Genomic DNA, 13,715 nt, shown 5'->3' with positions numbered 1-13,715 from the left:
GGTTACTGCCCCAAGTGTTCCAATTACCACAGGCAACACCTTCACTTTCCAGGCTTTCTCCAGTTCTTCTCTGAGTCCCTGGTATTTCTCCAGTTTCTCATGTTCCTTCTTCCTGATGTTCCCATCGCTTGGCACTGCCACATCCACCACAACGGCTTTCCTCTGTTCTTTATCCACCACTACAATGTCTGGTTGGTTCTCCATCACCATCCTATCAGTCTGGATCTGGAAGTCCCACAGGATCTTTGCCCTCTCATTCTCTACCACCTTCAGAGGTGTTTCCCATTTTGATCTTGGGGTTTCCAGTTCATATTCTGCACACATGTTCCTGTATATTATTCCAGCCACTTGATTGTGGCGCTCCATGTATGCTTTCCCTGCCAGCATCCTACACCCTGCAGTTATGTGCTGGATTGTTTCAGATGCCTCTTTGCACAGCCTACACCTTGGGTCTTGTCTGGTGTGGTACATCTACACCTTGGGTCTTGTCTGGTGTGGTAGATCTACACTTTGGGTCTTGTCTGGTGTGGTAGATCTGAGCCTCTATGGCTCTGGTGCTCAGGGCTTGTTCCTGGGCTGCCAGGATGAGCGCTTCGGTGCTGTCCTGTAGGCCAGCCCTTTCAAGCCATTGATAGGACTTCTTGATATCAGCCACTTCAGTTATGGTCCGGTGGTACATCCCATGCAGGGGTTTGTCCTCCCATGAGGATCTGTCCTCCAGCACTGTATCCTCTGCTCTCCATTGCCTGAGACATTCACTGAGCACACTGTCAGTTGGGGCCTTGAGCTTGATGTACTCATACATCTTGGATGATTCATCCTGGATAGTGGCTTCTACGCCCACTAGTCCTCGGCCTCCTTCCTTGCGGCCAGCATACAGTCTCAGGGTGCTGGATTTGGGATGGAACCCTCCATGCATGGCGAGGAGCTTTGGTGTTTTAACATCCGTGGTCTGTATCTCTTCCTTTGGCCATCTTATTATTCCTGCAGGGCATCTGATAACTGGCAGTGCGTAGCTGTTTTTTGCCCGGGTCTTATTTTTGCCATTGAGATGGCTTCTCAGGACTTGCCTTACTCGTTGGAGGTATTTAGCTGTTGCAGCTTTCCTTGTTGCCTGCTCCAGGTTGCCATTCGCCTGTGGAATTCCAAGGTACTTGTAACTGTCCTCGATGTCTGCAATTGTTCCTTCTGGGAGTGAGACCCCTCCTGTGTGGACTACCTTGCCTCTCTTAGTCACCATCCGGCTGCATTTCTCGAGCCCGAATGACATCCCAATGTCAGTACTGTAGATCCTGGTGGTGTGGATCAGAGAGTCAATGTCACGCTCGCTCTTAGCATATAGCTTGATGTCATCCATGTAGAGGAGGTGACTGATGTTGGCCCCTTTTCTGAGTCGGTATCCATAGCCAGTCTTGGTGATTATTTGGCTGAGGGGGTTCAGAGCTATGCAGAACAGCAGTGGGGACAGCACATCACTTTGGTATATCCCACATTTGATGGACACTTGTGCAAGTGGCTTCCCATTGGCTTCAAGGGTGGTTTTCCACAGCTTCATTGAGTTTCCTATGAAGGCTCTTAGAGTCCTGTTGATGTTGTACAGCTCCAAGCATTCAGTGATCCATGTGTGTGGCATTGAGTCATAGGCCTTCTTGTAATCAATCCAGGCTGTGCACAGGTTGGTGTGTCGTGACTTACAGTCTTGAGCGACTGTTCTGTCGACCAGGAGTTGGTGTTTGGCTCCTCTGGAGTCTCTACCAATGCCCTTCTGTGTGTTACTCGTGAATTGATCCATGTGCCTATTTATCTTGGTTGCAATGATGCCTGACATGAGCTTCCATGTTGTGGACAGACTGCACCCTTTGAGGGATCCTTCTGGATCAGGATCGTTCGCCCTTCCGTTAGCCATTCTGGGTGAGTCCTATGTCTTAGCAGCTGGTTCATTTGTGCTGCCAGGCGCTCGTGGAGTGCGGTAAGCTTCTTTAGCCAGTAGGCATGTATCATGTCAGGGCCCGGTGATTCTTCATACCTGAGAATCTTTCTTGGATGTCTGCCACTGTGATTGTTACTGGATTCTGTTCAGGGAGGTTGCTATGTTCTTTTCTCAGAGAGACCAGCCACTGAGCATTGCTGTTATGTGCTGTCTCTTTCTCCCATATACTTTTCCAGTACTGTTCAGTTTCTAGCCTTGGTGGGTCTGCTCGGCTGTTTTGACCCTGCCACTGTCCGTACACTTTTGCGGGTTGAGTTGCGAAGAGCCTGTTTATTTGTCTGGCTTCATTGTCTCTTGTGTACCTCTTTAGGCGGCTGCTCAAGGCTAGGAGCCTTTGTTTGACAGTTTCTAGTGCTTCAGGTATGGGCATCTGGCTGTATCTCTTAGGTACTTGCTTTCTCAGTGTACCTCTTTGAGCCTCTGTCAGCTTACTCACATCCATCCGAGTTGCCTTGATTTTGGCCTCTAACCGTTGCTTCGATGGTGGGTACTGTTTTCTTCGATAGTTGCTCTTGTAGCCAAGCATCTCAAGGATCACTTTATATAGATCACTTTATATATATATATATATATATATATATATATGGCTACACACTGGAGGATAATCTGTCAACACCAACTGTGTTGTACCAACTTTTGCATGCAAAAATTAGACGTAAAGTGGGAGGGGCATGTTAAACAGTATTTGCTCAATCCAACTCAAGATTAAAAAAACAGGAACTAGGCAACACCAAGAAGAGCTTAAAGCTCTTTCAGGTTCACACATCAGTCTACCCACAAGCCAAATAAAGACATGCCCCCTAAAAATGTAAAATCTTAACAATTTTTCTCTCCAATTTCTTTGTTTCAAACACAAATGAAAATAAACACAAGATTTGAAATAAAATAGAAAAAACAAGACAGTGTTTAAAAAGGAGTAGGTTGAAGAGGAATCTTGTATGATCCCGCCCCTTTTTTTACAACACCTGATGATCTGCATATTTCTATTTACAGCTTTGTACATGTTATACATTCATATTACATTCTGCATGGCACCTACGCCAAAGTGACATTTTTGTAGTTATTGACAGAAACATTTTTTGTTGGACCGGATGGAAAGGAAAAGGAGAGAAGAAGAGAGAGGGATGTTAGAGAGGGGGGGGGGTAGGAGGGTGATTATAGGGGGGAGGGGGGATAAAAGAATGAAACAGCATAAAGCAACAAGTTGTTCGATGTTTATAATCATTACAGTCAGGTCTAGAAGTGATACAAATCTAGAAGGGGCGGGGCCTGTCCACACACACACTCAAACGTTATAAACATACCTGTTGGCTCCAAAAATGTCCACAAACAGACATGTCAACATGTTTTCAATACAACTCATGTTCACAAACACATACTTATGCCTTCAGACCAACATGTGAAACATTTCATTCAGTCACACAAACCACCAGTTCAAAGGTGAGACAGCACCTGTGCTGGAGTGAGTGTCTCTGTTCTTCTGAGGTGGATGATGGGATGGAAAAAGAAGGAGGGAGAGTGCCCAGCCATCCCCACACCAAGACCCCCGCCATAGCAGCAGTGGTAGCCAGGACCGCCCCGACACCCACACGGCAGCAGATAGAGAACAACCGCCCACCGGGCAATCACACCCGCCCCCCCAGGCCAGGGCCAGCAGGACGACCACAGGGCCCCCCCCCCGCCAGACAGCAGGGAGGCACAGGGGGACAGAGAGTGCAAGCTCCAGCAGAATCAGGAGAGCAGCCCCTGCCCCAGACGGGCAGCCCACCACCACCCAGGAGTTCTGAGAATCCACCCACCCCGACCCCAGGCACGGGCTAGGGCGCCCTCAAGGGAGACCCGCGCCAGCCCACGGTTGGTCCAGGAGAGAACGAGACAGGAGCCAGCCACCCCTGCCCAGGAGGAAGTCGCCCAAGAGTAGGGATGGGTACCGAGCCCCGGTACTGAACGAACCCCGGGGCCACATTCTTCAAGACCGCAGTATCGTTAAGATCTGACTTCAACGGTTCTGCTATCGGTACTGGAGAGGTCGCTTTTTTTGTATCCCATAAGATATAAACTTTATCTGCCACATGTAACTCTACAAGTCAGTCAATTTTCCTTTAATTAATGATCATATTAATTTCGCTATTCTCAGTGAAGAGGAGAGGTCTGTCTGGCTATTTATGTGCACAGGGGGCGGGGCTGTTGTTCAGACAGTATGCGGCGCGCGCACAGAGGAACGCCACCAAAGATATACGATGGTGGAAAGAGCTTAACGGTCCAAAATGCTGCAGCTCTCTGTGTTTCTGTAAAATTACCATCATGTTCTCAGATTGTCATGGTGTCTTTAACACCGTCAGAGCAGGCAGGAGGAAGAGAGCAGCGTGAGCACGCGGAGGGGATGGGATGGAATGTTTTTCTGGAAAGACGGTCAGTGGCGATCTCGTAGGAGACACATGAGCACCCAAGAAAGAAAAAAATATAATTTTATCCCCCTAGACAAAAACCACCCATTTCCGCGTAAAATGAATTAAATTTTCGTCAGGGCGCCCCCACTATCCTAGGCGGGGGCGGGGCTTAGACACACCGCTTATGATTCCAGACCCGCAACAAACTAACAGCTGCTTCCTAATAAAAAATATTTGTCATCCATGAAATTAATACAATTTATTGGGTTTACTGGATTTAAAGAAAATAAATAAATAGAAAGTCTGCATCAAAGTGAATCTGTTTCCATCATCTCATTCATCTTAACTCTGAGTGTTTGACCGACAGAAAAGTATTCAAGGTTGTGGAAAATGGACAAAAGATCAAAGGAAACATCACGCTCATAAATAATACAAATAACTACAATAAATAATTAAATAAATATCCTGACAGTATTTTTAATTAAATGAACTATTGCTATATATTGGTAAAAACCTTTTTTCTAACACACCATAGTGTTGCGGCTCCCTGTGCTTTCATCTCAGTGGGAAACTGATCCAAATGGTTCTTTGAGAGGTTCAGGTTACTGACCCCTGGTCTAGCACATCCACGTGCAGTCCAGGTTTGTACTGTAACATCATCATGTATGAAGTAAAAAGGTTTTGTTGAAAAAACAATGGTGTTGCATAATGAAGAAATAAAAAACTTTGTTCTTAATTTGTTATTTATTTATTCATTTTTTGCCCTCAAAGTATCGATAAGAGTATCGTTAATATACCGGACCGATAAGCAGCATCAATAAGAGTAGTAGTACCGTTAAAACCTTAACGATACCCATCCCTACCCAAAAGTGGAGGGGGTCCACAAGGAGTACTATAAACATGGCCCGACCAGGCTCACCCACAGTTGGAATTTTGGAGAAGGCCGGCACAAGAAGGCAAGGACCAGAACCCACACCATAGGTACACAGACACCCCCAGGCTCAGGTGTGATGTGATCTCCGGTTCCTGGCCTTGCCAGAGAGCACAGGGATCCCTCTTCCTGTGTGGAGAGAGGGCTGCCGGGCCCAGTAAGCCAGCACCCAAGGGACATAACCGCCGTTGCAGAGGGCCCGGAAACCCCTGCCAGGGATGGGGTAGGGGACATATGGTCAGAGGTCAAACCTTTCTTGTACAATGTATATGTGTTTGTGAGCGCGTGTGTATTGGAGTTTATATTTTTGAGGGTTAAAGGGTGTGTGTACTAAAGGGCGCAGTTAAAGTTGGCGGGTAGGGCGCTAAAAGGACATCTGCTGCTTGCTGGCAGTGATGCCCAAGCACCCCTCCCCTACCAAAGGTCCTACATGTCTAAGGTACAATTAAAACCGAGAAGGGGGGGGGGGGTGTTTCCATAAGGCAACCATGGGAGGGGGGTCCACTGCCAAGTAGCTACGCCACCCAAGGTGCATCGCAGGCTGACCCCCCCCCCCACACACACACACACACACTAAGAAGTGGCTATATGAAGAAAAGGGTAAGTCGGGGACAGCTGGTAGACTGTGTGTCCCGGTGGTCAAACAGCCATCCCCTAGCCCCCCTATCATTCGGCCCAGGTATCCTCAGCCCAGGGGCTCCACCCCCCCCACCCTACACAAAGAGAGAGGAGCCAAGAAAGCCCCGCCCCCCGGAGCAAGCCCATGCCCCCAAGTGCCGCCCCTGGGAGAACTCTGGTCAGGCCTTGACGGGGCCGAGGCAGCCTGAACAGCCAACAGCAACCACTGATTGCCTCAGCGGAGACCCCAACCCGCCAAACCTCAAAGGTCCCGTACTGATAGTAGACCCTGCCCCTCTCCTAGGAAGCCCCTCCCTGACAAGGCCAACCAGCTTTCCTGCCCACCACCCCAGACCCTGCGGCAATGATAGTTGTCTCCCAAAACAACCCCAAGAGAGTTGCCCCGCCCTGTCCCAGAGCTAGGGAAGGAGTGAGTGGATGGAAGCACATCCAGCGCAGACACACCCCCAACCCCACGGTAGCCCCCTCCAGCCACCCTCCCCCCAGCATAGGCAAAAATGATGAGTGCTGTTTCACTAGTTCCCATCATTTAGATAAACCTTACTTTAAATATAGTGCATTTGTATGTGACACATGATTCACACCATGAACGATTCGAGGAACACCCATGATCTTAAAGACAAGAAATCTGAAACCACTGTGAAAAAAAGCCATTGGACCAAATGCTCTTTCTGCAAAAACCCACTACAATCTAGAACAGCTAACCCGCTTATTAATGCACTGCCTTTTCGATGTGTATCTATTTTCATCAGTTCAGTCAGATTTAACTGTATATTTTACCGTTCATTTAACAGGAGGAAAACAGCATATAAGATACACACAAGAACATATTTGTCCTACAGAGAATATTTCTGTCATAGCCAAGGATAGAACACTCTTCTTGTGTATACATTATTCATGTACACACACTATTTTTTCATTATTATGTATACATGTACTGTAAACAAATTAAAGTATACAGATGTGTTCAGCACACATATGACCCTCAGTAACTATTTCTGGTATTTTTCCAACTTCTAATTCTGGTGCTTTAATGTTATCAAATGATGTCTGTGAAAATTATCATAAAAATAAAAAATTTAGGCCTACAATTTAGTTTTACTTAATTTTTTTCCCACTTACTCCCATGTTATTTTTATAAAACAAAAATTAAAAACCATGTTTGTTTTATTTTATGAGTCCATGCGCCAACCCTTCTCCACAAAAAGCTCTATGATCTGTTGGAAAAGTCCTCCTTATTTTCCTTTATTTTATATGAGTCTCTCGCTCTCAATGGAGAAAAACGTTCCTAGTCTGTTTCTGCGGCAGCAGTGTAGCTACAAAGCAGCTGCCAGCTCACGTCTGCCCCCTGCTGGTGAGGCCAGTCTAATCTGCTGCGTTTCTGCATGCTTATAGCAGCATTCTCATCGCACGTCTCTGTTAACATTGAGTCCTGCAGTCAGACATGAGGCACAGCACTTCAGAGCCTCACCAGGAGTTTCCGCTCCGTCTGTGATCGCGCAACACTTAAATTAGGCAATTTTTTACCTCAGAAACTGCGGAAAACGTTTCGAGTTGACTGAAAATCTATCTTTAACACAGATCAGTGGAAAATAATATTTATTAAATTACCTTTTTCCATTTTATCACGATCATGACAGGTGAGGCTGTGCCTCACTTGCCTCATCTGACTCCACGTCACTGATTTTCATCCAATGCCTCATTATGTTCCAATGCTAACCTGTCTAGAGTCTAAGGATGTAATTTAGAAAAACGTAATCCAGCATACCGACATTTACCGCTGTCTAAACAGATGGTCATTAGTGTGAATTGTCTCAATCAAATAAATAACTTCAATAAAACCTGTGTGGGGGAGGCAGACACAGAGGGCATCTCCTCCTCAAAGGGATAAAGAAGTGACATATTTAAATCTTTTTTAGAGGGCCAGATTTGAAGTTCTACACCAGCAGACAGTTAACCAAGGTCATAGCCCTTTCGGGGCTCACCCCCTGCAGAGATAAAAAACTGCTGTGGGTTTTAATCTGGTGCTTTTGACTGGGATTAAAACGGGTCGTGTCCTGGATTCAGATTTGGCTCAGTTGCCCATTAAAAAAGTATTTACCTGGTAAGACAAAAATCAATTGTATGTAGTATGGGCTACACTGATACTTGTAACAGACTCCGTGGGGCTCCTGACGCTTACTGATTAGATTTGGAGTCTAGTTTGGGATTTTAAAAATGTCTTTATCAACAATATCTGATTGCCAGATTACCGGTACTTGCAGATTAAGGAGTTTTTACAAAATGGTTTTCACAACAGCAGAGTCCCTTTTAGGGAAAGACAAGAGAGCTAGAGACTTGGACATCAACCTTTGATGTTTGTATGTAATAAACCTGAAAATAATGGGAAGGTGAAAAAAGTACGGAATTTCTTTTTATTTATTTCAAGAAAAAGAAAGGTGGAAAAAGGGAAAACAACAACAACAAAAAATCTAAGCCTTTGTTTTCAAATTAAAGATGGATTTTAGTCCTACAAACAAATTAAAGACATTTTAAGTAAAAATGATTAATGTTAATAACATGTTAAAAAATTATTTCGTCTTTTCAGCTTATGCATCTGTGCAAAAGTGTGAGTACAACAGGCTCTTACCTCCGCCATTGAGCGTGAGCGCACATTCGCTCTGGGTGTTAAGTGTGTGGTTGTGTGTGTCCATGAAGGACAACACTTCATCACAGTTGGTACCCTGCTCTGTGTAGCTCTTGTCCATCGAGTTGACCATCACAGTCATCTCTTGGCGAGTGCTGTTCAGGGTCTCTTTACGCTTCTTTGCCAATTTCCTTTCATGGAGAAGAAAAAAAGCATGTAACCATTAAACAGCAAAGACAACACTTAAGGGTGAGTCTGACATTGAGTCAAGGGGCATTAATCATAGAAGTAATGAGATGAGCTGAGTTGGGCTGGGGCCACATCAGGCTTTATTAGGAAACAAATGCTTTTTTAAGCAGATGCATTTATGTCCTTGAGAATGCAGAAAGTAGTGCTCTAACCTAAACTCCTCAGCAGACCAGTTGATTCAAAACTGGCTAGAGTACTGAAGAATTTAGAGTTGTAAACACTGAACTAAAACAGTCAACCTGCTGTAACTGACCTACTTCTACAGGATGCTAAAAGCACGGAAGAAATCAGGGCCTGATCAAAAAACATTAGGTCAGAGTGTTGAGATAAACAAAACAATCCTTGTAGATTCAAAGAGAGTAAGGGATGACTTGTGAAAAATCTGTTTTCTCTTCCTTTTAATGTAAATAAAATATGTGATCTGCTTAATCCAACCTGCACCTCATAGTACAGTATGTAAGGACAATGACCATTTGGCCACAGTAAAGTCACCAACTCTAATTAAAAAGATGTCAGCATTGTTTCTTCTGCAGACAAATGTTAGCTTTTTTTTTTTGTTTTGCTTACATACTATAAGGTATAGAAATGTTATTGTCTGTTTTGGCCCAAATCAGCAAATAGAGCCGTTAGTTATTTCGTTTTGTAGACAAGTTGAGAATGTGCAGTGATGCTTTTTTGTCCCACAGAGATAGCAAATGTGGCTTTAGGCTGCTCTGCGTTTAACATTATCTTTGTTAAAATATTAAATTTAAGATAAAATAAAAATTAAACTGACTTTTGTGTGGAGGTCATGGTTTACATACATTGTCAGAAAATAACTGACAAAACAGCTTTAGAAAAAAGAAAGAATTTTAACATTCTTTTTCTAAGTTCTTATACTGACTCACTGATTTTCATTATCAAATACAATATGTCACAGGGCCTGTCACCTTGTACAATTGTTGACTTGGAAGATACTCTTTAATCTTCCTGAGTACAACAGGATCAAGAGATTTTTCCACATTCATTGATCAAATCAGGTTTTAGTGTTTTATAATAAATTATTCAGCTTTCTCTATCAGTTTCTGAACACATGCACAAATGCATGCACAAATACATACACATATATACACATATACTGTGAGGTCAGCAAGTGAGTTTAGCGGGTTCTCCCATTCAGAAAACATTGAGGGGTATAAAATTTTCATCATAGTTGCATTTCCACAGTGAGAGACAGAATCTGAAGAAGCATTCAGAAATCACGTTGTATGATTTTTTAAAACAATTTATTTGTAAATTATTGTGACAAAAAAGTATTTGATCACTTGATGATCAGATAGATTTCTGAGCAGCAAAGACCTGCTGTTCTGCTTTTAAATAGTCAAACTCCACTCTGCTCATGATTCTAAATTAGTGGCACCTGTTTGAGGTGGTTAGCCTGCATAAAGGCACCTGTGCCCCCCCACAATCAGTCAGAAGTCTAACTACCAACATGGGCAAAACCAAAAAGCTGTCAAAAGACACAAGAGACAAAATTGTAGACCTGTAAACTGTAAAAATTGTAGACTTGTAATCCAATAGAGAATCTTTGGAGGGAGCTGAAACTCCGTGTTGCTCAGCGACAGCCCCAAACCCTGACAGATCTAGAAAAGATCTGTATGGAGGAGTGGGCCAAAATCCCTGCTGTAGTGAGTAGAAACCTAGTGAAGAACTACAGGAACCGTTTGACCTCTGGAATTGTTAACAAAGGCTTCTGTACCAAATATTAAAGTTGTTTAACTCAAGTGATCAAATACTTATTTGTCACAGTGATATACAAATAAATTGTTAAAAAAAATCGTACAACATGATTTCTAAATGTTTCTTCAGATTCTGTCTGTCACTGAGGAAATGCAGCTATGATGAAAATTTTAGACTCCTCCATGTTTTCTAAGTGGAAGAACTTATTGACCTCACTGTGTATATATATATATATATATATATATATATATATATATATATATATATATATATATATATATATAAATATATATACACACACACACACATACATACAAATACATACACACACACACACACACACACACATATATATATTTATATATATATGCACACAGTGCTAAATGCACTAAATTCATATTTGCGTAGACCACACTATTTATCAGAAAACCTCTAGTGTCCTTTAAGAATTAGCAATTATTGTTACTATTGTTTCGTATAAAGCTTTAGGAACTCTATTAATTTATTGTTTTCATTTGATTTATTTACCTGAAAGTTTTCCTTTCCTTTGTTCTGAAGCTGCCTGACTGCCAAGTGGATGTCAATTATTCATTATAAAGTAAGTAAGGATATTTATGTCATCATGTTGCACACAAAACTTTCTGAGTTGTAAATGAAAATATTAAATATCTGCTTATTTTTTGCTTTCAATTTCAATCTCCATATCCGGCTCTTGTGATGGCCACATCTGGCTCACAGACAAATATTTAAGTATAAAAAAAAAGTTTCATTAGACCAGTTCTTTTTGGGGGCGATGCGAGGGGGGGGCACGTAGTAGTTGCCGTGCTTGGAGGGAAACAAAATCTGCGCCACTATCAGTTTACAATAGGCTCCGTGCACGTAACTAAGGAGTTCTACTTCCGCCGCCTTGAGTGTGAGGCTGACCATTTCCGGTTTGCGACTTTTATAACAGCGACACGGCAGATTTTGATTGCGAAAGATGGCATATTTCACCCGCTGTCTACAAGGTCTCCCGAAAATCGACGTGAACGACATCTACAGGATTGCCGACCAGTGCGTGGTTACATGGGCAAAATATCGTGTCGAAAAAATATAGTGTTGAAAATACGGGAAGGGAAATGTGTCCTGTTGTAAACAAACCTTTGCTGTCAGTGTGTCACATATATTATGCAGCAGCTCGGTAATATACGAGGCGATCTTCCAAACGTGCTTTTATTAATGTTATGAATATTATGTAGTGCCGGTCCGCTCATCATTTTATATTTAATCCGTGTGGTCAGTGCTTTTTTTGTGGAAGAAGTACGGAGCTGGAAGAAGAACCCAGTGTTAGGATAGGATAACAACACAAGCTAACAACATTAGCCTTTCGATGGACACAAAATCCAGGACAAACCATGCGGGAAACGCTGCAATCTGCATCCTGGCTGAACGTAAATGTCTGGGAATAACATCAGCCTTTAATTTGTCGGGGCACAACTGTAAACACAGTTCCGTGTGATTTTTTTTGAACAGTTTTTAAGGACTGAGCGGCATTTCTGCTCTAAGCTCACACACACTGTGTGCTCTGCTCTGCCCTCGCGAGTCCGGCCGCCGCTAACCCAGAGCGGCGGTTCGGCTCGCAGTCCGAATTCTCACACATAACAAAACAACAAAACACACACGTAACAAAGCACCCTCCCCTCAAACACATTAATAAATCTAGCTGCTGTGCTCAGAGAGGTTCACTCGGTCCACTGGCACCGGAGCCCGAACGCAGAGTTCGGTTGATGCCGGGTCCAGAAGTCAGTGGGCACGCATCCCCCCCGCATCTCCCTCGTGAGGGGTGAAAGAGAGGGGAGAGCCAGCGGGGCGAGAGCGGAGCGGCTGGTTGGTCCCGTATGAGCTCCAATGCTTTCTCTCAGCAAAACACCATCTATGCATGACGTAAACCAGAGCAGTAGTGACACACGATCGGAATGAACCGTTTACATGCTCCACGATCGGATAAACGATCGTTATAACCCACCTATCTCGATCGGAAAGAAATTCTGATCCGAACAAGTCTGACCGGGGCAGAGTATTCCGAACGGTGTGTTTACATGACGCATTTTCTTTCCGATTGCTGCAAATGCGAAACACGACTCGTCTTGCTTGGGGCGGTCCTCCCGCCGTGTTCACCATCCATTCGGCTCTCAAAGGCGCGAGTCGAGCCGGAGACAGGAACCACAGCCAGGTGTAGGAGCAGGAGCAGAGGCGAGGTACTCGGTCAGGAACAGGAGCACGGATGAACCAACTGGAATCTGGGAGCACTCCCACTCCCCAGGAGGGGAAAGAGGGACAATACATGAATCACTGCAGCAAACAGAGGCATGGAGAACTAAATGATGAATTTAGTTGGCTCATCCGTGCTCCTGTTCCTGACCGAGTACCTCGCCTCTGCTCCTGCTCCTACACCTGGCTGTGGATCCGGTCTCCGGCGCGGCTCGCGCCCCCGACTGTCCCCCCAACCACGGCTGGATGAAGCTCGTCTGCTGGACTTTATATATGTAGTTGTAGATTTAGATAAGTTAATTCTTCTCTAAGAGTTCTGGTAAATCGCCTGTCCGTCCTGGGGGAGGATCCCTCCTTCATGTGGACACCCCTGAGGTTTCTTCGTTTTTCCGGAATCCGGTTTTTTAGGAGTTTTTCCTTACAGAGAAGGGGGGTCTAAGGGCAGGGATGCCAGTATAGCTTAGTCCAGGGGTCGGCAACCTTTTTTACTCAAAGAGCCATTTGGGACCACCCCTAATAAAAAAAAAAGCACCCGCAGCCACAACCCGTTTTGACATCATTATATATTTTATGCATGTATATATTATTCAAAGGTGCTCATTACGTCGATCGCGATCGACCGGTCGATCTTCAATGACATGAGTGTAGATCGCAGGCCAGAAAAGATTTAAAAAAAAAAGTACTTCTTTAAAATCCACCAGCCAATCAAAATCCTCACTGAGAAGTACGGGGCTTGATTGACATGTAGATTGGCCAATCGGACATCGTCTGAAGCATACGTCGCTGCAAATGCACATTATGTTCTTTAAAGGATGATACCGCGGCCGCGTGTGGGAGGAGTTACTGGTTCTGCTCTGATCGCTGCATGGAGCGATGTGTTTGTCAATGCATGGTAGACACTGAGAATGTGGAGATCAGGTT

General features: G+C 44.2%; 1 protein-coding gene across 8 annotated transcripts in view; it reads right to left on the bottom strand.

The window, feature by feature from the left end:
* The window catches only part of LOC101173688 (protein tyrosine phosphatase receptor type M), a 301,112-nt gene that overhangs the window by 113,458 nt on the left and 173,939 nt on the right, over positions 1-13,715 (bottom strand). For all 8 annotated transcript variants that reach the window (XR_013650742.1, XM_078935433.1, XM_078935435.1 and 5 more), the window contains one exon: positions 8,580-8,767. Coding sequence is in view for 7 of the 8 variants with exons in the window: in XM_078935433.1 (XP_078791559.1) it covers positions 8,580-8,767 (188 nt within the window). In the remaining variant the exon portion in view is untranslated. The remainder of the gene's footprint in view (positions 1-8,579; positions 8,768-13,715) is intronic.

This window comes from Oryzias latipes, chromosome 17, assembly GCF_053564925.1.
Source record: "Oryzias latipes strain Hd-rR chromosome 17, Olatipes_Hd-rR_3.1".
In the NCBI taxonomy this organism is placed as follows: Eukaryota; Metazoa; Chordata; class Actinopteri; order Beloniformes; family Adrianichthyidae; genus Oryzias; species Oryzias latipes.
This window is presented reverse-complemented; position numbering and strand designations above follow the sequence as displayed.